The 25,339-nt window shown below is 58.4% G+C and overlaps 1 protein-coding gene across 5 annotated transcripts in view; it reads right to left on the bottom strand.

Moving 5' to 3' along the window:
* GSE1 (Gse1 coiled-coil protein) overlaps positions 1-25,339 on the bottom strand; it is a 121,215-nt gene that overhangs the window by 57,173 nt on the left and 38,703 nt on the right. Inside the window, exon 1 of one of the 5 annotated variants that reach the window (XM_023229019.3) lies at positions 4,040-4,222. The exons of 3 other annotated variants lie outside the window; for them this stretch is intronic. In XM_023229019.3, the coding sequence (XP_023084787.1) occupies positions 4,040-4,046 (7 nt within the window). In that variant the 5' untranslated portion in view covers positions 4,047-4,222. Of the gene's footprint in view, positions 1-4,039; positions 4,223-25,339 lie in introns of those variants that run through there. One more of the 5 variants, XM_023229022.3, reaches the window with a different exon arrangement.

Genomic DNA, 25,339 nt, shown 5'->3' with positions numbered 1-25,339 from the left:
GGGAGCTTTGAAAAGCCCCCCAGGTGATTCAGAAGTGCAGCCAGGAGAGACCCCTGGGCTGGAGGGTCCCTGATTCCTCCACCTGCCTCCCTAGAAACCCCCAAGTCACACGGACCCACAATAGCCTCCAGTGCAGCCCAACCCTTTCTTTCCACAGATGCTTTGAAGACGCAGGTGAGGGTAAACGCAGAGGCCCTCTCCAGCACCAGCCTTGCCCTCATCTATGGCTCCTTCCTCCAGGCCTGGACTCCGCCCCAGCCTCCTGGGGGCAGCTCTCACTTCCCCTCTGAACTTCCGTTTCCAGACACGGGATGGGCATGGGACTATGGAGGCGAGGGAGGCATCGGGTCAGGAAGGGCAGGTGGACTGGCCTCAGGGACAGGTGAGCTTTGCAGCGGATGGGAGAATCCCAGGCAGACGGGACGGCCCATGCTAGGACAGGGACGTGGCCAAACGCAGGACTGGAGAGAACAGTGTGTGGTTTCGTCTGGCTGGAGCCGAGGGCGTGAGAGAAGAGGCTGGTGGGGGATCAGAGCTGCAGAAGCAAGATTAAAAGGCCCCCGAGTGTGCATTTGGCAGGCGTGCAAAGGGCTGCTTTTGGCCACGCTCCTGTTTTATCTGTCTGTACACCTCCCAGCAGCAAGCACACGGCTGGGTTCAGAGGAGGAGCTCAATAAATTCTCATTGACAGGGACACTCAGAAACGTCACCTCCCAGGCTGTGGCCTCAGCCGGGGGAGAAAGGCCAGCGTGCGGAAGTGAAGCCAGCAGCACGGCATCCCACACTGCACTCAGTGAGGCCACTGAGATCTGAGACTCCACGGGGGGAGGAATTAAAGCCAGCCGGCCAGGCTTCAGCACAGCTACCAAGCTGAAATGTCACCTGCAACATGGATCTCTGCAGGTTCAAAAACAGTTCTCCCAGCACACCAGGCAAGGGAGGGGAAGCCCTGTGGTTTTAGAGGACCCTGCTGTTGCCACAACAGAGGCAATTCACATGCTACCCAGAGAGGGTTCCCATCCAACCCTGGCCCGATTGTGGGGTTTGATCCTTGGACTTCGAGTAACCCAGGCTGGGAATTCCAAGGCTTCAGATGGGGCCAGGAAAAACAGGCCCTGCTAGCCAACTCCACAAGCCCCTGCGAGTTCCTGAGGGCAGGAAAAAGGTAGCAGCCAGGCCTCTAGCTTACCCGCACTCTTCCAGAAAAGTGGGAGGCACCAGCTCCTGCCCCTCAGCTCGGGGCTCTGAGCCCAAAGTCCCCCCCGGTCCGCTTCCTTCAGAGCAGGGGAGGACAGACGGTACCTGCTCCAGGGGACTCAAGGGGAATTTGGGACTCCAGGGGTTGGGGGGGAATCTCTAGTTGAGAGGTGCAGGACCCTGGTCTGCCACAGAGTGGCGCTGTGCAGACTTGGCTCTTCCTTGGGCCCGCGATGCTAAGCCCACAGGCAGGCTTGGCTTCTGCTCTGAAACCACAAGGCACTCAGATCTGCAGCCCCTGAACTTCCCCCAGAGACAGGGAAGTGACTGCTGGAGGGGAGGGCTCACGGGGCCATCAGCGGAGGCTTCCTGCTGTGAGCGCGGTGTCAGCCCCACGCCCTGCCCCAGGCCCCAGTGTGCCCCCAGTCTGTACCTTACGATCAGCTGGGGAGCTCTGACAACCCCCAGACCCGGGTCAGGAACCCAGAGGCTGTGGCTTAACTGGGCTTGGAAAGGCCTGGCCAGTAGCAGTTTCAAAACACCGAGTTTGGAGATCTACAAGTCCCTTTGAACTCTGACACTCCAGGATCCTAAAAACTGTCCGAAACAGCTCAGGGCCTGCGCCACAGTGGACAGCTTGTTGCCTTCCTTGTTTTAAGCTCAGCCTCACTGTGCCTAGAACCAGGACTTCCCGACCTCCCTTCCCAAGGCGGGGCTGACCCTAGGTCACCAGAGGCTCCTGGCGGGCTCTCACCAGCTCTGGCACAGCACCGCCCCCAAGGCTCCAGGAAAGAAAACTCCAAGCGTCAAAACCGTGGTTGGCTCCAGCTTCTCCCACTTCCCCTCCTGGCTTTGGTGGCTGCTGCCAGAGTGACAAAAGCCATCCTCCCACTCCGCCGGCAGGAGATCAGGAACGCTGCCGACACGGGGCTGGCTGTCTCAGAAAGTCTTAGGAAGCACCGAGGTCGCTGCTCTCGCACGCCAGGGCCTCTTCCAGCGCTCCCGAGTCTACCTAGGCGGGGCGGCTCCCTGCACAGCCGGCCGCCGGGATGACACACGCCACCGTCGGAGCCTGCGCCCTGGGCCCCTCACCTGTGGCGTGGCGGCTGAGTCAGGCACAGCCTGTGCCTCAGGTTCTGCCGTCCCTGCTGGTGGAGGCGGCCGTAAACACAGGGTGAGCAACACTGAAGTGCCCCAAGCTTAAGCAACACAGAGGGAGGCTGCGGAAGGCTGCTCACCTGGGTGCTCCTTCCACCCCTGCCGGGGGACGGGGACACAGAATCCCAGGGGAGAGGAGGAGGCGGCCAACCAGGGGGCACATTTCAAAGCGCCCCACCAAGACCTTCTCTCTGCCCCTTTGTCCCCCACCTCCTAGAAATCGGCTTAGGCGGGGACGCTCCCACCCGGAGTGCGGCTGGGCCTTTTGTTCAGGCGCCTTTTACAAAAGGAGCTCTCTTTCCATTTGGTGGTCCCGCTTTTTGTTTCCAAACCCCAACCTGTGTGGGCCCCTACCCCTCAGGCCCCGGATAAGGCACTGCAGCGGTTACCAGGGGTTTAGTGTGTTTTAAACGCACTTCGCAGACAAAAAGATAGTTTCTAAGAGCCAAACCAACTCAACTCCGGCTGGCATCCACCTCCCAGCTGGGAACCCGGCAGGTGCTCCCACACCGCCAGCATGCTGCCCTCGGATCTCACACAGGCACTGCAACCAGGCCCCCGGCCCACCACGTGGAAGGAGCACAGCCTCCACCCCCCCCATCCAGTGGGGGTGTCACGGTGTCCCTGCCCGCGATCTGGGAACCCCCTCCCTATGGCCTGCGCCTGGAGTCTCCACTGTACATTTCTAAGTGGCCCCTCGTCCTCCACCCGGCGCTGGGGAGGGGAGGCGGGAAGCTGGGGGTGGGCGGGCGCAGGGAGGGTGAGCTCCACTCCCGCTCCGCCTCCATGAAGGGAATTTAATTAGCCTGCTGGAGAGGCGGGCGGGCGGCCGAGGAGGTGTCTCTGGTGCTGCAATATAATTGAATCGGCTCCACTCGGTCGGGCCACTCGCCGCCCATCAGCGCGGCCGCAGGGCCCGGGAGGGCTGGGGGCGGGGAAGCGCATCCAGGCGGAGCAGGAAGGGCCGGGGAGGGAAAAAGGCCAGCGCGGGTGGGGGGCGGCGGATGTGCAATCCCTCTCCCACCTCCGAGGCTGGGGCAGCCATCTTCTGGGGGGGGGGGGGGGGGGGCGGGGAGCCGCTCCGCCGGGGGGGGGGGGAGAGGGAGGAGAGAGGCGGCCAAGCCCGTGGCGCGCCCTTTCCTCGGGAAGCGGAGAGTGAGGGTCACAGACCCGGGAGGCTGCGGTTCTGCCCTCCCGACCAACTCCCCTGTGATGAGGGGTTGGGGAGGGGGAGGGGAGCAAGACAAAAACCCCAACCGGCGCGGCCACCAGCACCTGCCGCGGGGGCGCACAGCCACCCCCATTCGCTCCCTCCCGCGTCGCCGCAAAGTTTTCATTCCAGCTCTCCGGCGCCCGCAGCTCTCAAGAGACTCCCCCCGCCACCCCCATCCCCCCACTTTATCTGACCTCTAGTCCGCACGCACTTACGCACCCCCACCCCCACTGAGCACACTCCTGAGCCCGGAGCCCCCACCCGCAGCCAGGCCACGACCCGCGGGCGGAGGAAGGGGGTGGCCTATGGTCGCCTGCCCGCCCTCCCGGCTCTTATCGCCGCTCACACTCCGGGGAAGTTGCCCGGGAGCCGTTGGCGGCCGCCCCCGCAGAACCCGCGAACTTGGAGGAGGAGAGTGCGGTGCGGGGAGGGTGGAGGACTCGCGTCCCCGGCCCAGTGCGGCGCGCTCACCTTTCATGCCAGGGCCCCGCAGCTCCGCCTCGGCTGACACATGCTGGAGCCACCGTCGCCCAGTGTTTGTCTAAACTGCTTATCTCACCCGGGGCTGCTCGGCGGCGGCAGCTCTGGCCCGCTGGGGAGGTGGAGCTTCCGGGGCCCCGGCCAAGAAACACCTGCTGCTGTCGCCGCCGAGGACACACCCAAACGCAACGCCGCCCACTCCCGGGCCACTGGCTCGCTCCCGGCTCCCTGACCTCAGCCGGCGGGAGGTGTCGGGTTTCAGCCGCAAACACACAGGCGCGCGCGCGCGCACCGACGGGCGCCCGGGTCCACCCGCCCAGGCACACGCCCCTCCCCGGCCCGGCCGGCCAGGTGAGGCGAGGACACCAGCGGGGCCGCGGAGGTGCCACCCCCACACTCCCGGGAGCCCCTGCCTGGACTGCTCGGGGGTCCCGGGGACCTTGGTGGCTAAGACCGGCCACTTGACTCTAAAAGTAGTGAGCAGCCACAGCCCCTCGCAACGTGAGAGGAGCCCTGTCTCCCAGCCGCGTCCCCGGAGCCTAGAACAGTGCCTGGCACAGAGCAGGCCCAATAATGGGCGGACGGGTAACTCCGTGTCCCGGAGGCTTTTTGGAGACAACTTTCTTGGCGCTGGTGGCGCGTGGGGTGGGGGGAGGCGACACAAAATAGACTGTGTACCCAAGCCCCACCCCCCTATGCCTGACCTTATTACCCCAACTAGAAAAGGCTGAATACTAAGAACTTGGCCTCAAAATTCCATAAGGGACCCCATCCCCCAGTTTTAAGTAACTTTTGGGAAGGCCACAATGCGGGCCGCTGCGGGGGGTGTTCTTTAAAGAACCCACGGCCCAGGGGCTGGAGAACCCACGGAGGCGCCGCTCCGCCAGGGGGATCATAAAGTAGCTGGGGTTGCGGTCAGAGGCGAGGTCGCCCGCCTCCAGAAACTGGCACGACCCATTACGCTTCTGGCCCCAGCGCAGCGCCTCCCCATTCCTGGCACCCCCCCCCCCTACCTCACCCAGGCACTTGACTGGAATGACTCAGGGAGCGTCCTGAAATTCCTGGGCACCCACAGGCGGCGCGGAGAGGGACTGAGGGCCCCAGCCTTCCCACCCTCGGCTCCGCCCACCCCGCCCCGCCCCCACCCAATCGCGGCAGGCGCGTCCCCAGGAAGCTCGGGGTTAAAGGGGCGGGCCTCGGGGGCAGGGGTCGCCAGGCCTCCCCCGCCGCCTTCTGGCGCCCTGGGCTGTAACCCCCCCGGGCGGCTCCGAGGCCCCGGGGTCACTCCCTGCTCGTCCTCTTCCAACACCCCTCTGATCTAGCGCGTCCCTACTTCTGAGCCCTGGGGCAAACAAGCACCCCCTGGGCGGCCGCCCCTGCGCTGCGGGTTTCGACTTTCAGCCCCCTCTTGCCAGCCCCAAACCTGCCCCGGGACATGCCCGCGCCAGGCTTGGCAGGCGCGCACGCTGCCGTCCCCGCGGGCCCGCCTCCCCCCCTCCCCCTCCCCGCGCCAGCGCGGATTGCGACGGGAGCGAGCGCTGGGCGCCTGCCACCCCCCATCCATCTGTTCCCGATGACGCTGGCGGGCCTAGAGCATTCGGGGCCCGCGCCAGCGAGGAGCAGAACCAGCCTGTGTGCCCTCCGGGGGGCAGGGTCTGGCGGGCGCCCCCAGGCCCCGCGCTCCCCGTTCCACCTCCGACCGAGCGCACGCCGGGGCCCCGGGGTGGGGGCGCACGCGGGCCGGCCCCCCACCTTGCACAAGGCTCCGGGCCGACCACAAACGAAAAGGGAAACGGACCGGCGAGGCCGGGTCGGGCCGTTACTGGCTCCTACCTGCGGACGCTGGCCGGCCCTGGCACGGCGTGGGGGTGCTGCTTCCCCGCACGACCCGCCAGCTCCCCGGCGGCGCCCCCCGCCCCCTTGCGGCCTTGGCCGGACGCTGTAATTTAGGCATCACACGGTGGCTCAGCCGCACGGCCCCGGGTAATTTATACCCGCACTGGCCCGTGGATTCACCCGGCCCCAGGCAGCCAGAGTTGGGAGGGGGAGGGGCGCCTCCACCCCTGCTGGGAGTCACGGGCCGGGGGGAGGGGAGGATAGGGAGGTGTTAGGAAGGAATGGACGACTGGCCCGGAGCCTTAAAAACAAAATTCACCTCCAGGACTGGCCCAGCCCCTTTCCCACCTGGATTACAGGCTGCTGGGGGAGGGGAACAGCATGCAAATGAGCCTCTCGCACCTGGCCGGGAGCTGCCTCCGGCCTAGTTCTCCAGGTAGACACCTAGGCCCCACCTCCAGGTCTCTCACCGGGACACGGTGCCACCGCCTACTACCTTCTTCCTTGGAGAGGCACTTGGGCCAGGGGTGAAGGTGGGGTTAGCTTTCTCCATCAGTTTGAGCAGGACCACGACGGCCAACCACAAAAACAGGTAGAGTGGCCACTGGGAGGTGCATCACTCGTCTACTTTTTAGAGCCGGCCAATCCCTCCGGCGGATACATCTAGCTTCCCTGGATTGCGAGATGGGTGGTCTGGTCCCGTTTCACAGATAAGGAAGTTGAGGCCCTGAGTCGCTCAGGATCACGCACACAGGTGACATGCAAGCTACGCTCCAAACTGCTCACACCTGGAGTCTCCGGTTCCCAGCCCAGTAGGCCTAGGGGAGCAAGGCGCTGCCGGACACCCCGGCAGCCGCCGGGGGGCAGCAGCGAGCCGCTCTGTGAGTCCTGGCCGGGAAACGCTGGCGGCCACCAGGCGGGCTGGCACGGGGGAGATGGATGACACTCACTGTCAGTGCGCCCGGCCCCCGGAAATTAGTAATCCGGAGCACGGCCTCCGAGTTTAAGGGTGGGAATTGCTCTCCTGCAGCCGGCGCGCTCCTCGCTAACGAGGTTTGTCGCTTGACTCCTAATTTCCCAGCACTGGGGCTAAGGCTGGCCTCCCTCCATTTCCCTCCAGGCCTGCTCCTCCTCCTCTCTCTTCCTAAGCAGCGCCCTACCCACAGCCCCGCGCCCCCAGACAGTGCGAGCCCTTCCTGGGCACAGCTCTCCTTCCGTGGACCTCCTCCCTATCCTCCACTCCCATTTGCCTGGAAGGATCTAGGTAGGTGCCAGGGCTGGGCCTACGGGGGCATCTCCCAGAGCAAGAGACCTGCCCTGGGGAGGCTGCACGTGCTGCTCCTTATCACGGACTGTCCTTTGTACCAAGGCAATAAGATGCTGGTGGCTGGTGCGCGTTTGCTCACACCCTGAGTCCCCTGCCAAACTAAACTGTGCCTCCAAGAGTGGAAGGCAGGCTCCCAGCCCCTCACCTGGCTCAGGTACCTGCTTCAGTGACACCTAGGTGCAAACTCCAGCCCTCCCTCCACAAGTCCTGGGACCTATCAGGCCTGCGCACGAAAGATGTTTAAATCTTAAAAGCTTTCCTAAGGGCATGGTAGCTCACGCCTGTAATCCCAGCACTTTGGGGAGCCAAGATAGGCATATTGCTTGAGATGAGGAGTTCAAGACCAGCCTGGACAACATGGCAAAACCCTGTCTCTATTAAAAAAAAAAAAAAAGCTCTGCATGGTGGCGTGTGCCTGTAGTCTCATCTACTTGGGAAACTGAGGTAGCAGGATCACTTGAGCCCAGGAGGCAGCGGTTGCAGTAGCTGAGATTGTGCCACTGCACTCCAGCCTGGGCAACAGAGTGAGACCCTGTTTCAAAGAAAAAAAAAAAAAAAGCTTTCCATTTCAGATGAACATGAGACACCTTAAATCTACTCCCTGAGCTCAGGAACTAAGAGGGGTGTCTGGAGGCATAAGGTCTAGAAGGATCCACCAGAAAGAAAGGGATGCCTTGAACCACAGAGGGTGGGTGGTTTTTCACTCCACAAACACACTAAACCCTGGGCTGTTTCACACTTGCTTTTCCAGAAACAAAACTGAAAATTCCAGTAAGCCTTCACCAAGCGCCTCGGAGAGGTCAAGGTTAGCTGGGTGTGATGGCACAAGCTTGTGGTCCCAGCTACTCGGGGGGCTGAGGCAGGAGGATCATTTGGGCCCAGGAATCTGAGGCTGAGCTATGATTGTGCCACTGCACTCCAGCCTGAGCCACAAAGCAAGACCCCGTCCTTTTCTGGTTTTGGTTTTTTAAAGTCGAGGGCGGCAAGGGACAGCCAGCAGAGGGCAGACACCGACAGAGGGGACACTTCAAGGCAGCAAGGAAATTTGGAAGGTAAGGGGGCAGGATGACAGCACAGACCACCACGACCACTGCCTAAGCATCGGCCTGGGCCATGTCAGGTGCTCAGGGGTGCGGGCACCACCCAGGACCGTCACAACCCCACTAGGTCTTAGCACAGGGCCCAGCCCTGGTGGAGGGTGGATCCTGGACATGTTCTTTCTGGTTCTGCTGCTTCTAGGGCTCAGCAAGACAGCACACAGCCTAACCCAGGGTCATTCTCCACCCTGGCCAGTTGCTCCTAGCACGTAAGAACTGCATGTCACCTTCATTATGCTGCCTGGGCACCTTGTTCAGCGCCTGGATCCGCAAATAAGTATCAGGGACCTGGATGTCCATGGGCCAGGAGGTAAAGATCACTTCTGCCATTCACCAGGCATCTAACAAGAGCCAGCGCTGCTCAGCGCATGTCGCTGGAAGCCCTCCTGGCCTTGCAAGGCAGGCAGTGACCTCCATTACACAGCCCGAGTGGGGAGACCTGAGAAGGTTAATTGGCCTGCCTTGGGCACACACATTCCAGCATGAGTCTCATCCAGACGTGGCTCTTACACCTGGCAGCATTTCTCAGTAACCACCTGCCATGGTCACTCTGATTATGAAGAAAGATACACCTGCAGGGGCACAACTGTTCTCTCAAGCGGTTCTCAAGCGGTTTCAGGTCTACGTGCTTACCCCTGGGCAGCTGTCCAGTGCCTGAAAATCATTTTGGTTGGGGACCGGGGGAGGGGGCCGTTCGCTGCCTAGAGCTGAGAACCCTGGGATTCACCCAGCTGCCCTGCATGCACAGCCCACCCTCCCCAAGGCTACCAGCCCTGCTGCAGGGGCAGGGGGCGGGGGGCTAAGTCCAAAGAGGGCACTAAATCTGCAGGGCATGAAGGCCTGAGGGGTAGAAGGCTGCCCAGCTACCCCATATACCCTCAGCCCTGCCCTAGGCATCGGTGAAGGTGCAAGCCCCCACCACTTAGATTCCACCCTCCTCTGTTTCCTGCCCTGCTATCACTGGCCCAGAAATGCTCCCCATTCTTCAAAGCCCCGGCTTACATTTATCTCTTGCAAGAAGGCTTTTCCCATCCCTGCCTCTGGAATTCATCTCTCCAGGCTGCGTCCCCCTCTTAGATAGCGACCACACAGTGCAGAGGGTCTTAAATCATGGGTGAGGGGAGGAATGCAGATCCCCAGGCCCCTCCCCTTACTGAGCCAAGGTCTCCAAGCAGGGCCTGAGAAGCAGCATCCTCCACCAGCCACCCTGTAGGCCGGGCCACAGCGTGTCTGCTGGAGTCCCAGACTCCCTACTCCAGAGCAGCAGTGGGGGCCTCAAGGGAAGAGGGCCCCCTGTCTCCTAGCAGGGACACAGTCCCCAACCCCTGGGCAGGATTTAAGATTTAACCCCAATCTGCTGAATGGATAAAGGCTGAAGGGAGAGAGGAAAAAGCAGCGCCCGCCTCTCCCTGCCTGCCCCTCTTGGGGAGGAACCAGATTCTCCAGGGATGCTGGGGGAGCCCCACCCCAGCAGTTCAGGTGGCCCTCAGTAGCCCAGGTCACCTCCAGGGGAACAGGAAAGGGTTAAGGCCTGGCTAACTCCCTTTGAGGAGTTTTCCTCTTAACCCCGGGCTGCCCCACACTTCCTGCCCTCTCAGCGCCTGGTTCCAATCCGCACCCCGCACACAGCTGCACTCCTTTACAATCAGTTAACAGCTGTTTTGCATAGATTTTCAATTCTAATTGCCTCGCTTTGTGAGCGCCGCCGAGCCCTGGTGAATGGGGACGCCGCCACCGCGGCTGGAAAGCAGGCGGGAGAGGGAGTAAAAGGAAGCTGTGTGCGTCGGGGCTGCTGGCTTTATTTTTCTAAATCGGAAAAGAATGCCCCTGCCACCAACCACCCCCAGCTCCTGCCTCTCCTACTGGACTGGGGAAACCTGAAATGGGTGACCTCACCTCTGGAGAGGTGCCCACCCTATGACCTGGACTCCCTGACCCCAACCCAGATACAGGTCCCAGAGGGCACCTTCCAGCTCCAGAGCTGGCCCAGGAGCCATGGCTGTCCTCCTCCCTCCTGCCCCCTCCTCTTCCCTCCTGCAGCCCCCCTCCCCCTCCCCCTGCAGGCCCCCTCCTCCCTCCTGCCCCCCCCACCCCAGGCTCTCCGGTATTCAGATATGGGAAGCTAATTGGACAATAAAGTTGAACAGCAAGGAAACGCACTCTCTGGAGACAGCTGGCATCTATAAAAGAGAAATATTTGCATTTAAAACCTTTAAACTTTATATGGCGAGGCCAGGCCGAGGCAGGGGAAGGGGGCTGGGGAAGCAGTGCTCGGACCCTTGATGGGGACAGAGGATCCTGGGAGTTTTGGACCCTCTGCCACCAGTGAGCCCCCCCGACACATACCCCTTGCCCTGTTACTGTCTGGGAGGCAAGTTGGCCCCTGCTAGCCACACAGCCCTGGCCAAGTGTAAGTGTCCCAGGTGTCTGAAATCCTGGGAAGAGCTTGCGTCCACTTGGGCTACCACAGGCAAACCATGGGGATCCCAGGGCATCCAGGCTGGGTCCTGCACCCTGGTGGTGGGCGTGGCTCAACTGCTCTCCACAACCTGTCCCTAGAAGCTCCAGGACCCAGTGACGGGCCGACTCAGTGGCAAAGTAGCTCCTTCCTGGCAAGGAGATGTTCTGCCAGGAGGCTCCTCCAGTGGCCTGAAGCCCTCCGCCCCGTCCCTGCACATCCAGACAGTGCGGCTGTGTGAGGGCACCTGACCAGGTCCACGTTCAGGGCCCTGCGGGCGGGCATGGCTACACTGCACGGATGAGGTTGTGGAGCTCGAAGTCCGCCCTGCCTTCCCAGCACTCCTGCTGCCTGGGGTGGAGATGCCAGGTTTTCATTTCCTCGCATGCCTAGTTCCCATTTTTCATATTTGAGAGAAACCTGGCCAAATTTTCCTACTGTCAACATTGGTGATGTAAAGCCGGGAGAGCATGTGCTCCGGAGTGGTCTGATTTTAGCAGGCTTTTATAAAATCGCAGCGCGCTGAGAATCCCGTCTACCTGGCAGGCCTGCTGGAGTGGCTGTGCCACGGCAGACGTCAAGGGCAGGAGCTGAAACTTCTGTGGTGGAGGTGAGGAGGAGGGCAGGGGCTGGCGGCCAAGCCTGACGGGCACATGGGTGGCTTTCAACGATGTCAACGGAACACAAACCACAGCAGAAACAGGTCCAGTTCGCTGGCAGCAGTCAGAGGGGAGCAGGGTCTCCTCCTTGCAACTTTTCTTCCCATCAGGAAGCTACCTCCAGTCCAAGCAAGGTAGTCTCAGCTCCTGGACTGCCAATGAGCCCAGCCTGCTGTTGGAGGCTTCTGATCACCTACAAAGCGGCCTTCAGTTTGTCTGGCTCCCTCCCTATGGGCAGGGCAGCACCCTCTCTACCACTTACCTCTAAAAACACCCTGGGGCCAGATGTGTTAACCCCATTCAATGACCACCCAGAGAGCAAACGTTAAAATGTGGCTTTGGAGAGCACAGCCGGTGGCCACCCCCCGGAGGGTGCAGGGAGAGGATGGACGTGGGAGTCAAGCTGCCTGACTGGGCAAATCTCCACCCACTGCGCACCCGTTTCCTTAGCTGCTGCCCTGCAAGGAAGGTGTCCCCTGCCCCCACTTCGGTGAGGACCAGACAAGACAATAGAGACAGCCATGCCCAGTGCCTGCGACGCAGCTGGAGCTCAGAAGCATTCCCTTAGATTTGCTGTGCGGAGGAAGTGGAAGGGCGGCAGCACATACAAATAAAGTTTTACGAGGAAGCACTTCTCGGCGCCAGACCAGACGGGCAGGGAGGTCGGTCACTTCTGCCTGGGACACCGGGCCTGGAGCGAGCAGCGGAACTCCTTTCTCCTCCCGACATTAGGAGAGGCCTTGGAATGTCACACACACTCCAAGAATCACACCAGCCACTTGTGTGAGCCCAGCCCCTGCTGGTCACTAGGCAAGGGGAGCAGGACAGCGGGTGGGGCCTGGCCAGCCACCCAAGTCCCTGGCTTCTGTAAGTATGAAGATACTGACAGCAGGCCGGGCGCGGTGGCTCACACCTGCAATCCCAGCACTTTGGGAGGCCGAGGCAGGCGGATCACGAGGTCAAGAGATCGAGACCATCCTGGCTAACAGGGTGAAACCCAGTCTCTACTAAAAATACAAAAAAATAGCCACGTGTGCTGGCGGGCGCCTGTAGTCCCAGCTACTAGGAAGGCTGAGGCAGGAGAATGGCGTGAACCCGGAAGATGGAGCTTGCATTGAGCTGAGATCACGCCACTGCACTCCGGCCTGGGCAACAGAGTAAGACTCCATCTCAAAAACAAATAAATATAAACACACACACACACACACACACATATAAAGAAAGATACTGATAGCACCCCTGTCTGGCTTTCCCTCTCAGAGATGTAGCTTTTTTTTTTTTTTTTTTTTGACATAATCTCACTCTGTTGCCCAGGCTGGAGTGCAGTGGTGCAATCATAGCTCACTGCAGCCTCAACCTCCTGGTCTCAAGGATCCTCCTGCCTCAGAAGGTGCATCTTTAAAAATTATCAAATCAGCCCAAATGACCATCAACGGGGGAACAGATAAACAAAATGTGGTCCCTGTGTACACGGGAATATTATTCAGCCATAGAAAGGAATGGGTCCTGATACACAGTGAGGCTTGAAACACACCTTCAGGTCCACGCAAAACCTTGTACAGATGTTCCTATCGGCCCATAGCCAAAAAGTGAAAACCTACATGTCCATCAGATGATGGATAGATGAAGAAAACACGGTTTATCCATACCGTGAGTGGACTATTACTCAGCCATAAAAAGGACTGAGGTGCTAATCCACGCTACAACACAGATGAACCTTGAAGACACGAGGCTGAATGAAAGAAGCCGGACGTACAAGGAGGATCCCATTTGTTTGAAATGCCCCAACAGGCAAATCCAGAGACAGAAACCAGATGAGTGGTTGCTTAGGGCTAGGGGAGGGGAGAGGGGAGTGACTGCTAATGGATCTGAGTTTCCTTTTGGGGTGGTCCTGTCCCTCTCTCGCCCCTGCCTTTGCCATGTGATGTGCTGGCTCCCCCTTTGCCTTCCCCCAGGATTGTAAGTTTCCTGGGGCCTCCCCAGAAGCTGAGCAGATGTGAGCACCATGCTTCCTGCAAGGCCTGCAGAACCATGAACCAATTACACTGCTTTTCTTTATAATTAAAAAGAAAAAAAGAAAATGATTTGGACCAGGACAGAGAGGAGGGCTGCGTATTATGAATGTACTAAATGCCACTGAACTGTACCCTTTAAAATGGCTAATCGCATGTTACATGAATTTCACCTCAACTAAAAACAATCCGATCTGGGCCGGGGTCAGTGGCTCACACCTGGAATCTCAGCATTTTGGGAGGCCAACGAGGGAGGATTGCTGGAGCCCTGGAGTACGAGACCAGCCCAGGCAATATAGTGAGACTCCATCTCTACAAAAAATACAAAAAATAAAAAATTACCCGGGCATGGTGGTACCTGTCTGTGGTCGCCATTACTCAGGAGGCTGAGGTGGGAGGACTGGCTTCAGTCTGGGAGGTTGAGGCTGCAGTGTGCCACGATCGCACCACTGCACCACATTCTGGGCGACAAAGTGAGACCCTGTCTCAAAACAAAACAAAACAAATCCTATCTGAAGGCCTCTGCCTGTCCCTGGAAGAGGTCAGATGCAGGGCACGGCCTGTAGTTTCCAGAGAAGCCCCAAACAGACGTGGCCTTAAGAGAAGCATCCCCTGGAAACTCCCTTCCGGGCTGTACGGATGACCCTTGGGCATTGGGGGCCGAGCAGTCACGAGCAAAGCCAGTCATGACCCAGCACATTTTGCTTCCAGGGAACTTTCCCCACTGGGTCTCCCACACCCTTCCATGGACACGGTGCCCTCTCTGTGGACTCAAGCTCTGAGATGGAGGGGTTCACAATGTCCCCTCCCCCAGCTGAGCTCCCCCAAAGCTGCAGACCTATTTTTGTCCTCACCCACAATTCTCCCATGCGGGGGGAAAGGCGGGCATTGCGGCCCCATCAGCTCTGAGCAGCTGGAGGTCGAGACACCGAAATGCACACACCTGTCTCCAAACAGGGCTGCAAGGCAGCTCCTGCCACCTGGCCACTTGTCTGGAAAGCGGCCAGCTGTGACCCTGGCAGGCCTGGAGGGGATGGGATGGCAGCCCAGGCAGGGGCACAGGAAAGCAAGGCCTGCAGAGGTCACCAGCTGGCTGTGGAGCCCCCCAGTCCCAGACCCCCGACCTGAGGCCAGTGTGCGGGCCCCTGCGGGGGAGGGCAAGGGCAGTCCCTGTAACCGGGCACGTCTATGGCAGCAGTGAGTACACGGCCACCTGCTGAGCCTGGACGCCAGTGGACCAGAAATCCGGGTGATTCACTCAAAAGCCTGGGAGGAACTGTCCTCCTTCCTAAAGATTAACTGGCTGTCCTCAGGCAGGGCGAGGGGCTGTCCTCTGGCTTCCTGGTCCATCCACTGGCTCAGAAAACAGCCACACCCCAGACCCCCACCAAGGCCACCATCCAGAGATGGGCTATGCCCAGAGAGCACCCAGGAGGGCGGGTTCTGGAGCAGCAGGTCATCCTAGGCCCAGGACAGATGTGGGTCGGGCAGGGCTCCTGCAAGGACAGGGGAGCTCGCTCACACCAGACCAGGAGCGGGTCTAGAACCCCAGGCTGGCCAGGGTCCAAGGTGTCCGTTAGCCCCCAAGAAACCTCCCAGGGATCCTTAGAAACTTTTATTTCTGGGTCCTTGTTCCCCGATTTTCTACCATATGTTAAAAGCCTTCGAAGTTCTTTTCCGTATCAAATAGCACTGGCTGGGGACACGCAGGCCTAGGAATCGGTCCGCAGGCTGCTCCCGCTCGGCCTCCTCCCTGCCTGGCCCCTGCCTCGGCCTCCAAGCAAGCCCCCTGGGTGCTGTGTGCTGCTAACCTGGCCCTGGCAGCAGCCCTGGTTGCTCAGAATCAGCGTTTATGCCTACTGTGTGCCTGGCCTTCTGCCTTCATCCTTGCTGTGAACTTACGAGAGGCCAAATTCCCTGGACAGTGGGCCTGGGATCTGAACCACGGAGGAGATTCTTCTAGAACTGCACTGTCTCTTCCCCCAGGCCCGTCTTCTCCCTCTCCCTCCATGCCGCCTCCCAATGCTCCTGACAAATGTCTTTTTTTTTTTTTGAGATGGAGTCTTGCTCTGTCGCCCAGGCTGGAGTGCAGTGGCCGGATCTCAGCTCACTGCAACCTCCGCCTCCCGGGTTCACGCCATTCTCCTGCCTCAGCCTCCCGAGTAGCTGGGACTACAGGCGCCCACCACCTCGCCTGGCTAATTTTTTTTTTTTTTTTTTTTTGTATTTTTAGTAGAGACGGGGTTTCACTGTGTTAGCCAGGATGGTCTCGATCTCCTGACCTCGTGATCCACCCGTCTCAGCCTCCCAAAGTGCTGGGATTACAGGCTTGAGCCACCGCGCCCGGCTAAATGTCTTGATTAATAACCTACTGCCTGTCATTAAAATCACAGCTGTCACTCGGACAATCAAGTCGCAGTTGCCTTTATCACTCGCAGGCTCGACAAGCGACACACAGAGACAGAGGAGACCCTGGTGTCCAGGGCAGCCCAACCCTCGCCCACCGCAGGATAGACGGGCCCTGGGGACGCGGGGTCAAGGCCTGGGCCTCCGCTCCCTAGCTCAGGACGGCTGCAAGGATCCCTCTGCTCTGGCTCTTGTTGTGTTTATGTCTTTATTATTTGGTCTCACAAATTAAAATAATCAAAAAGGAAAGGTTAGCTGCACAGAGTTGTTTTCACCGCGGGAAGTTCCTGGTGTTGAGATTTTTAGCCAGCTGCCTGCGGTGCTTCTACATGTCTGCCCGCCCCGCGCTGAAGGTGAGCGTGGAGGCGGTGGGTCCCCAGGTCATCCCCACCTTGATTTCTACCTGCTCTGCCTCTTCCCAGAGCGCCTCTTCCCGCCTGGCCTTCCTCTGGCCTGGGTCGTCAAGCTCCCGTCCTGAAAGGCCTCCTCCCCACCAGCCTGGCCCCTGCAATCCCACGTTCCCTGACTGCCGTGGGCCTGGCAGACACCCATGGCTGCCCCACCCCAGCTGCCCCCTCTCCTGGGGCTGCTCCCCTCCCAACCCTCAGACCGCACCTTTCTCGTCTTCCTGGTGGGCCCCTCTCCCTCCGCCTACCTTTGGGGCTCCCACAGGCCTATTTCCCCTCCGAGACTCCCTCCTGGCCCTCAGGATTGCACTAGGGGCATCTGGAAGCGTCTCACAGTCTCTCTAGACTTGCCCAGCCCCCACCACCCTTCCCTGGGCCTGCTGTATCCTCCCCCAGCACAGCCCCATCTCCTCTATTCAAATCCTGACCTCTTCCTTCAAGCCCTGGCTTAAAATTCTTCCTCCTCCAGGGAGTCCTCCTGGATGGCAGCTCCAGCCCCCACTGGTGAAAACCGACCTTCCCTCCTCCCACCCAGGGGTTGCTTTGGCATTCTCGCTTTCTTCCAGGCGCTCACTGAGCTGAGCCACTGGAGAGGAAACTGAGCTAAATGAAATCAAGAAGCCCCTAGGAGGACACAAACCCTCATCAGCGCCAAACAGCCCTCCTGTCCCCAAAATAAACCCAGCCAAAAAAGGATGTGGGAACCTTCTGCAGGATATGCACCATGCCGTCTTGTCCTGGATTGCTGAGTGCCTTTCCCCAGTTGACAAGGATGGGTTTATTTCATCAGCCCTCAGAGTCCCTACATCTGCGATGCTACACCAGCCCCTCCCCTCTTCCTAGCTGGAGTGTTTTGCAAAGAGCCACCAGGAAAACCAGTGTCGGGTTTTTGTTTTAGTTTGTTTTTAACAAGGCTCCCAAATGATCTTGGAAGCACACAGACACACACACCAGAACCTTCCTAGCCACAGCCAGCCACCGCCTCTCAACACCAGCCTCTCACCCAGAGTTCACTCTCCTTTCCCATGAAAGACAGTGGTCCTCGAGAGAGCCCCCAGCCTGGCCTTCCCCACCAGGCCCGGGTGACATCTTCCCAGCCCCTCCCCTTGGCCCACACAGAGGCATCGAGGAGGCCCAGCCCCCTCCCCCCAGCTCCGCTCCCTGCACAGACCCCCTGCCTGGCCATTTGAGAACAGGGTGGTCACAGCCCAGCTCAGGAGTTCTACTCCTGGCTCAGCCAGCGACCTTGGGAAAGTCCCCACACCGCTCTGACCCCATCTGTGAGTGTTTCCGTTAATAACCCAAGGTGGCACCTTAAAAGCAGGCTCAGCTCAAAGAAGCCACGTGGATGGGGCGGGCTTGGAAGAGGAAGGACCCCATGTCTCTCTGGCTGCACATGCGTAGAGAGTACCCGCAGCCGCCCTCGGAGGCCACAGAGACCCAGAGGGGTAGCCAGGCACGGCTTCAGGGGGCTCACACAGGAGGGACCTTGCCAGGTCCTGGTCACAGGAAGGACAGCTGCCGCCCTCCCATTTTAGAGAGGAAGAGTCTCAGAGCCTCGCCCATGACTGGGGTGACAGCCTCATCTGTCTTCCAGGTGGCAAGTCTCTGTTGCCCCGGCTGGCAGTGGAACGATCATAGCTCACTGCAGCCTCTAACTCCTGGGCTCAAGCAGTTCTCCTGCTTCAGCCTCTCAAGTAGCTGGGGAGACAGACGCACATCCCCGTGCCCAGCCAGGTTCAGAGATCTTAAGAGGGAGAGAAGGAGAAAGAGAAAGGAGAGGGTGGGGCCTGCGCATGTCTCTTCCATCTCTTCCAACTGCCTCAGCCCGTTTCTGGCAATTCTTCAGGTCCAGAGAAGGCCACAGAGGTGAGATGCAAGGGGCCTGTGATCACAGGTGGCCCGGGCAGCACACGGCCGGGAAGCCAGATCCCAAGACACACCCCACTTCTATTGACTCATGATCCCCAAACTGCACTTTGCACAAGAACCAGCTGGTTCCATGTTACCACCCCCACCTCCCTCACTCACATTCCAGATTGGGGGCAGGTCCAGGGTGGAGCCCAGGAATCAGTATTGTCCACAGGTAGCCCCTGTCCCGGCTCTGAGGGGGTGCTCTGGGGCTCACCCCTGGAGAACTACCCCATGACACCAGCTCATCTCATCACCTGACCTGTGGCGTGATCCTCTTTTAAAAATTAATTGTAATTTATTTCTTCTCCCCCGCCTTTCTCTGCAAGAATCTGAAGCAGCGTCACCAACCTCTGATATCGAGACATGTTTATTATTTTTATGGTTTCTCAGGAAGCGCCGGGTAACTCGAAGGGGAATTATATTCAGAGAGAATTGGGTCCCCAGTGTAAGTCAACATTATTCATTTAACAACTTCTATCGGCGCACAAAGATGTGAGCCGGCCTTACCCGAAGATGTCTCCTGCGGTTACTGGAAGATTTAATTCACAACATCCAAGAAAAATAATTGAGGGGGAGTAGGAGAGAGAAGGGTATGGAGCAGGGCCTGGGGCTTGGCAGTTTCTTGTGCCAACCACTGCCCCGATGCTCCAGTCACCGCCTGTGGGCTTTGTCATGGATCACAGACCACAGGTCCCTGCTCCAGCAAACAAGGGGCCATGTCCTTATCCAGAGGCTGCAGAACGGCAGACGAGGGGGCCAGCACCACAAAGCCCATCTGGACAGAGCTTTTGAAAGAGGTGACGGCCAAGGTCCAAGCAGCCAGCCAGCCAGCCCTCCCAGCTCTCAATGGTTGGGGGATGCGGCCCTTGCCCCATGCCTACTTGGGAGACCCACGTGGCCTGGAGCCCCCTCGGCCTGCCTGTCCGGAAGGCATCTTCCCTTGCCTTTGCCGCAATGCTCCTCAGTGGCTGAGGGAGCCTGGGGTCCTGGCACTAGGGATTAGAGGTTCCTGCTCGACTGTTTGCAGTGCTGGTGCTTTCTTAAGCACATTCATTGTAAAGTACACTGGCAATCTCTGAAAGATCAAAGTTGGTTTCTAATATGCATTGTTTGGAGACAGGATACCAAACACGGAGAGCCAGACACGCGGCTCTGGACGGGGCTAGGCATTCTCCTGAAAGCTGATGCCTGCAGACAGGGCTCACCGAGGCACAGGGACAGGCCCTCGTGGGCAGCCTGCCCGAACTGCCCTGCGCGGCTGGGTGGTGGCAAACCCAAGCACAGCATATGGGGTCCCAGAGAGCAGAAGCCAGCTGCAAAGAACCTTCTGGGTCCTCTTGTCCAGCCTCTCCTCTGCTGAGAGATGAGAAAGTGAAAAAAGAAAACCGCCAAACCTCAGGCCCGGGAGAGAGAGCAAAACGCCCTTGCCTGGCACTGTGTTCTGCAGATGGGAGCCACCTTCTCCCTGAGACAGTCCAGGGCCAGGTTCCAAGGAACCGTATCTTCAGGGGCACCAGTCAGTTTGGTATTTTATGTTCCATTTTCCACTCTCCTCTCTACCATTCCACAAGAAGGAGGGCACCCTTCTGAATACCCTGAGGGCCGATCTCTACCGGTCAGAAAGGTTAAGCACCTGAACCCAAGTCACACAGCAGCAGAGAAGATCACAATTCAAATCAGACTCCCAGCTCATTCTCCTATAGAGTGAATGCAAAAAGGTCTAACCTGAGACCAGTAATGGCTGAGGGTGGCCCATCTTTTAGTTATTGAAGAATCCAGCCAGGCGCCATGGCTCATACCTGTAATCCCAGCACTTTGGGAGCCCAAGGCAGGCAGAACACTTGAGCCCAAGAATTTGAGACCAATCTAGGCAACGTGGCGCAACCCCGTCTCTACAGAAAATTACAAAAATTAGCCAGGTGTGGCAGTGCATGCCTGTAGTCCCAGCTACTGGGGAGGCTGAGGTGGGAGGACTGCTTGAGGCCAGGAGGTTGAGGCTGCAGTGACCTGTAATCTCACCACTGCACTCCAGCCTGGGGAACAGAATGAGATCCTGTCCCCCAAAACAAATTAATTCAATGTAATAAGAGAATCGGTGTGAGTAAACTTGTAGAATACTGCTCTCTGATGGAACTTTCTTTCTCTTTTTTTTTTTTGAGACAGAGTGTCACTGTATTGCCCAGGCTGGAGTGCAGTGGGACGATCTCAGCTCCCTACAACCTCCGTCTCCTGGGTTCAAAGCAATTCTCCTGGCTAGACACAGTGGCTGATGCCATTAATTCCAGCACTTTGGGAAGCCAAGGCAGGCAGATCACCTGAGGTCAGGAGTTCGAGACCAGCCTGGCCAACATGGCAAAACCCCTTCTCTACCGCAAATGCAAAAATTAGACAGGCGTGGTGGTGGGTGCCTGGAATCCCAGCTACTTGGGAGGCTGAGGCAGGGAGAATTGCTTGAACCTAGGAGGTGGAGGTTGCAGTGAGTCAAGATCACGCCAGTGCACTCTAGCCTGGGTGACAGAGCGAGACTCCATCTCAAAAACTACAAAGTCATTCTTCTGCCTCAGCCTCCCAAGTAGCTGGGATTATAGGTGTGCACCACCACACCCAGATAATTTTTGTATTTTTAGTAGAGACAGGGTTTTGCCACATTGGCCAGGCTGGTCTCGAAGTCCTGGCTTCAAGCCATCCGCCCACCTTGGCCTCCCAAAGTGCTGGGATTACGGGTGTGCGCTACCATGCCTGGCTGAACCTTCCGTGATGAAAAGAACATTGTCCATCTGAACTATCCAATACTGGCACACATGGCTTCTAAGCACCTGAAATGTGGCCAGTGTGATCAAGGAACTGAATTCTAGATTTTATTTCATAATTAAAAATGTTTAAATTAAGTGTAAATAGATAGCGGCTGCTGTACTGAGCAGCATAATGTTAGAATACAGAAACAGCTACATGTTCTGAGCCAACGTTTATGATATTTGGTCTGAGAGGTGTATGTGGGCTTATGGAGAAAACAAGGTGGGTCCCCTGAAGGCAGAATCTTCCTGGGAGGCTTCCAGAACACATGAGCACACACGATGAACACAGTGAGCCAGGCGCCCGGCTGCCGTCATGGCAGCCTCTCTGAAAGCACGAGTCTAGAAACATCACAGGAGTCTGAGAACACTGCTCCTCCCCGGGGAACTATTTTGAGGCTTCATTTCCCAAGTCAGTGATGGGGTCTGCAGCTAAGGTGGGCCAGGCCCCCTCCCCTCACATTAGGGGGACCATGATGCTGATGTGAGAAGAGCAGATGCATCCATCCTTCGAGCTGTGAGGCAGTGGTGGGTGAGGCAGCCACATCTCTGCCAGAGGAAAGACCCCACCTTTAGACCAAACGTAGGCACTACAGATGTACAGTGGATGAGTGCGTAGTGGAGGGACAGATGGGTTCAGGGATGGACGGAGGAACAGGTGGGTGGGTGGATGGATGTGTGGGTAGATGGAACAGTGGGTGGGTGGGTGGAGGAATGGATGGATAGGTGGATGGATGGATTGATGGTTGGGTGGATGAGTGAATGGATGGGTACGCGGATGGAGAGAGGAATAGGTGCACAAATGAATGGGCGCATGAGAGGGAGGGAAGGAAGGAAGGAAGGGAGGGAGGGAGGGAGGGAGGGAGGGAGGGAAAGAAATGGATGAAAGGTAGATGATAGATGGATGAATGTTTAAACATAGAAAAGATCTGGCATTACAAAGTCCCAACCACATGGAACGTGTCCTAGAGGCTTCTCAACAGGCATCAGTGGGTTTTCAGGAAGGAATATACTATTGTTTCCCGATCAACAAGACCATGAGGACTCTGAGCCAGCCATCTGCCCCGAAGGGTTCTCAGCCAGGAGGCACAACCCTCTCCACCAGCCTAAGTCTCTAAGTCTCCTCAGAGGGGCCTTGAGCATTCAGGCTGCCTCTGTCCAACTGAAAAGAAGAAGCTGGGCCCCCAAAGAGAGAAGATGCTTCCTGAGTTTATCCAGAGGCAAATGCTAGAAGACCCCAGGTAATAAAGACCCTCGGGGCAGAGTGTGAGGCCTGGGCAGGGCTTCCAGAACGCAGTCTGGAGGGGATGCAGGGGCCAGAGAGCAGGGCCACGTGCTGGTCTGTACTCAGCAGAGACAGGAATGTCCTGGCCTGTGCAAGCCCCAGAGAAACTTCCGGTCTGTACTCAACGGAGACAGCAACGTCCTGGCCTGTGCGGGCCCCAGACAACCTGCCCTTCCTTGCCACCCCCTGGTTTCTTTCCAAGGCTCCTCATTCCTGGGCCCTTCCCACGGCCCTGGTACCTCTTCCTTCAGCACATTCAGCACAGCCTCGTGGGCCTCCAGTGAGGCCCAAGGTGAGCAGCCCTGGCATCCTCCCCACGAGCGGGCATGACCCGCAGTCACGCACCCGCCAGCCACAGGCACTGCGCATGTGTTTCGTGCAGGTGTCACTCGACAGACTTTATCCACATTCTGTCCTTTGATCCTCCTAACAAGCCCACAAGGCAGGGACAATAATGACTCCTGTGGTACAGAGGAAGAAACCTGCTCTGAGAGCCCGAGAAACTCGCTCACATCCCACAGCGGGCGTCTGAGCCACGGAGGCCAAGTTCGAACCTGCACGCCGATGCAGGAAGAGGCTCCACAGGCCTTTGCTGAATGAATGAATGAACGAATGTGTGCATGTGCGTGTGAGGGAGCGAGTACAGGAAGGACAATTTGAAACCATTCCTGGAGTCTAGGGGCTTAGAGCTCTCTGGAAGGACAGCATGAAAGGCAGGCCGGCAGCCCCAAGGAAGGCCCTGGCCAGGCGACCCGTCCAGCCAGACAGCCCCAATTCCCCTGGAGACTCAGGGCTCACAGATGGGGCCTGGGGCATGGAAAATAAAGGAGCCTTCAGTGGAGAGCAGATGGAGAAGCTGACCGCAGCGGGGCAGGGAGGTCTGGCGGTTCCAACCCCTGCCCGCCTGTCCCCTCTGGCCCCCCACCCCCCAGGGATTGGACCCAGGCCCTCCACAGCAGGCCTCCTGCCCTGGCCCATCGGGGCCACCCGACAACCGCCAGGCAGGCCAGGCCTTGGGCAGCCCTGGCTGGTCCCCCTCCTCCCTTAGGCCCCTCTCCTCCCTCCCTTTCCTGCAAAGAAGTCAAATTTGCCACTCTGATGCATTAACCAAGCCGGGTAATGAATGGCGAGTGTGTGGTGCGTCCGCTCGGAGAGAGAGAAGCGCAGGCCAGGCGCGGACCCCAGCAACCGGGCAATTTTCCAGGCTCTGCTTCCGAGCCCCTCCATGCAGCCCCCTCCGGCCCCCCCAGAAGAGGGAAGCAGCTCTGTCATCAGAACCGCATTGTTCTGGCCAGAAGAAAAAACGGGTCCAGCAGATGGCAGGTGTAACAAAAGCAGCTTGCTGTGGCCAAACCAATTATTTATCTAATTATGATTTACCACTTAACCACATGATCTTTCTGCAGAGTTGTGGGCAATTAAAACCAGGGTGACTGTGTGGATTATGCAAATGGGCTGGAGCCCAGCGAATAAAATTGGAGATTAGACATTCACACAGGCAGGCGCTTGCACAGGGCAGCCCCGGGGGGAGCCAGGGGCTGGGAGGGAGGGGAGGCTAAGGAGCCGGGCTGGGGAGGGCCAGGGGTCAGGACGCGGAAGCAGGAAGGAGAAGGAAAAGTAAGGGAAGGGGAGGGGAGGACGGGACAAGCCAGTGGGAACTGCATCCTCCCTCAAGTCCCCAGGCTGCCCCTGAATGACGACATCAGGCCCCTGGGAGAGGGAAATCAAGGCAGCTGACCTGACCAGCCTTGCAGAGAGCCAGCCTTGCCAGGTCCTGGAGGGGAGGCACCCCTGTGGCCTCCAGAGCTTGTGCCGGGCCCCGTGGAGCCAGGGCACTCTCTCCTGTGGAGGGGAGGGTTGGGGTGGGGTGATCTGGGCCCGTCCCTCCAGCTGGCTGCCCCACAGTGAGAGCTGCCCCATGGGACCAGGTTTGGTCAGGTAGGTGGCAGCCACCACAATGACCCACTCCAGAGACTAGGATGCCCATGGTTGCCCCCAGCTCTGTCACTGACCCAGCAGCTCTGTGACCGCAGCCAGTTTGCTTGTGGTCTCTGGGCTCAGTTTCCAAACACAAGGACTAGAGAGGATAATTCCTCCACTTCCCTGCAGCTTTAAAAGATGGGGTGACATTCTCCAATAGCCAAATGCAATCCAGGTCTCCCAGAGCTGGCTGAACAGAGGCGGGGGCGCCTGGAGAGAGAGGCAGCCATGAGGGTGTCCAGGCACCCCCGCCTACAGCTGGTCTCCTCCACCCAGAGCGCCCCCACCCACACTGCTCCGAATGCCTAGGGGACCCATCCAGTTAAGCCTTCCACAAGGTCTATAAGGGGTGCCGTCGTCATCCCTATTGACTGAGGCACAGACAGGTTCAGTAACCTGCCCAAGGTCACACAGCTTGTAAAGGGCAGAGCAGGAACCGTCACGCATTTGTGCCTTCAACTCAGGCTCCCCTGAAATGCCAAGCTCTGGGTGGAAGTCAAACATAAAAACCAATGTTATCAAGACCCCCATTCCTTCAGGGGTTGCATTCTGCTGGAGTGAAATTTCTGGATCTGCCGTGTTTAAGCGGAGGAGGGGGTCACAGGTAGAAATGCTCCTCCCGTCCCACCCCTGCAAATGCCTAGGCAAAACTCTCCCAGACACGTGTGAAGGTCCCTGTGACCTGGACACAGGGTCAGCGAAGAAAATCGGCATAGGCCGGGCAAGGTGGCTCACATCTGTAATCCCAGCAGTTTGGGAGGCCGAGGTGGGTGGATCACTTGAGGTCAGGAGTTTGAGACCAACTTGGGCAACATGGAGAAACCCTGACTCTACAAAAAATACACAAAATAGCTGGGCACGGTGGCCCCAGCTACTTGGGAGGCTGAGACAGGAAGATCACTTGAACCTAGGAAGTGGAGGTTGCGGTGAGCCAAGATCACGCCACTGCACTCCAGCCTGGGCAACAGAGACTCCATCTCAAAAAAAAAATAAATAAATAAAAAATAAAAGAAGAAGAAGAAGAAAGAAGAAAGAAGAAGAAAAGAAAAGAAAAAAAGAAAAGGAAAAATCTGCACAGAAAAGCTCTTCCTTATGTGGCGCTCTTCCCACTAGCTCTG

This window comes from Piliocolobus tephrosceles, chromosome 17 (assembly GCF_002776525.5).
Source record: "Piliocolobus tephrosceles isolate RC106 chromosome 17, ASM277652v3, whole genome shotgun sequence".
NCBI classification, from domain to species: Eukaryota; Metazoa; Chordata; class Mammalia; order Primates; family Cercopithecidae; genus Piliocolobus; species Piliocolobus tephrosceles.
This window is presented reverse-complemented; position numbering and strand designations above follow the sequence as displayed.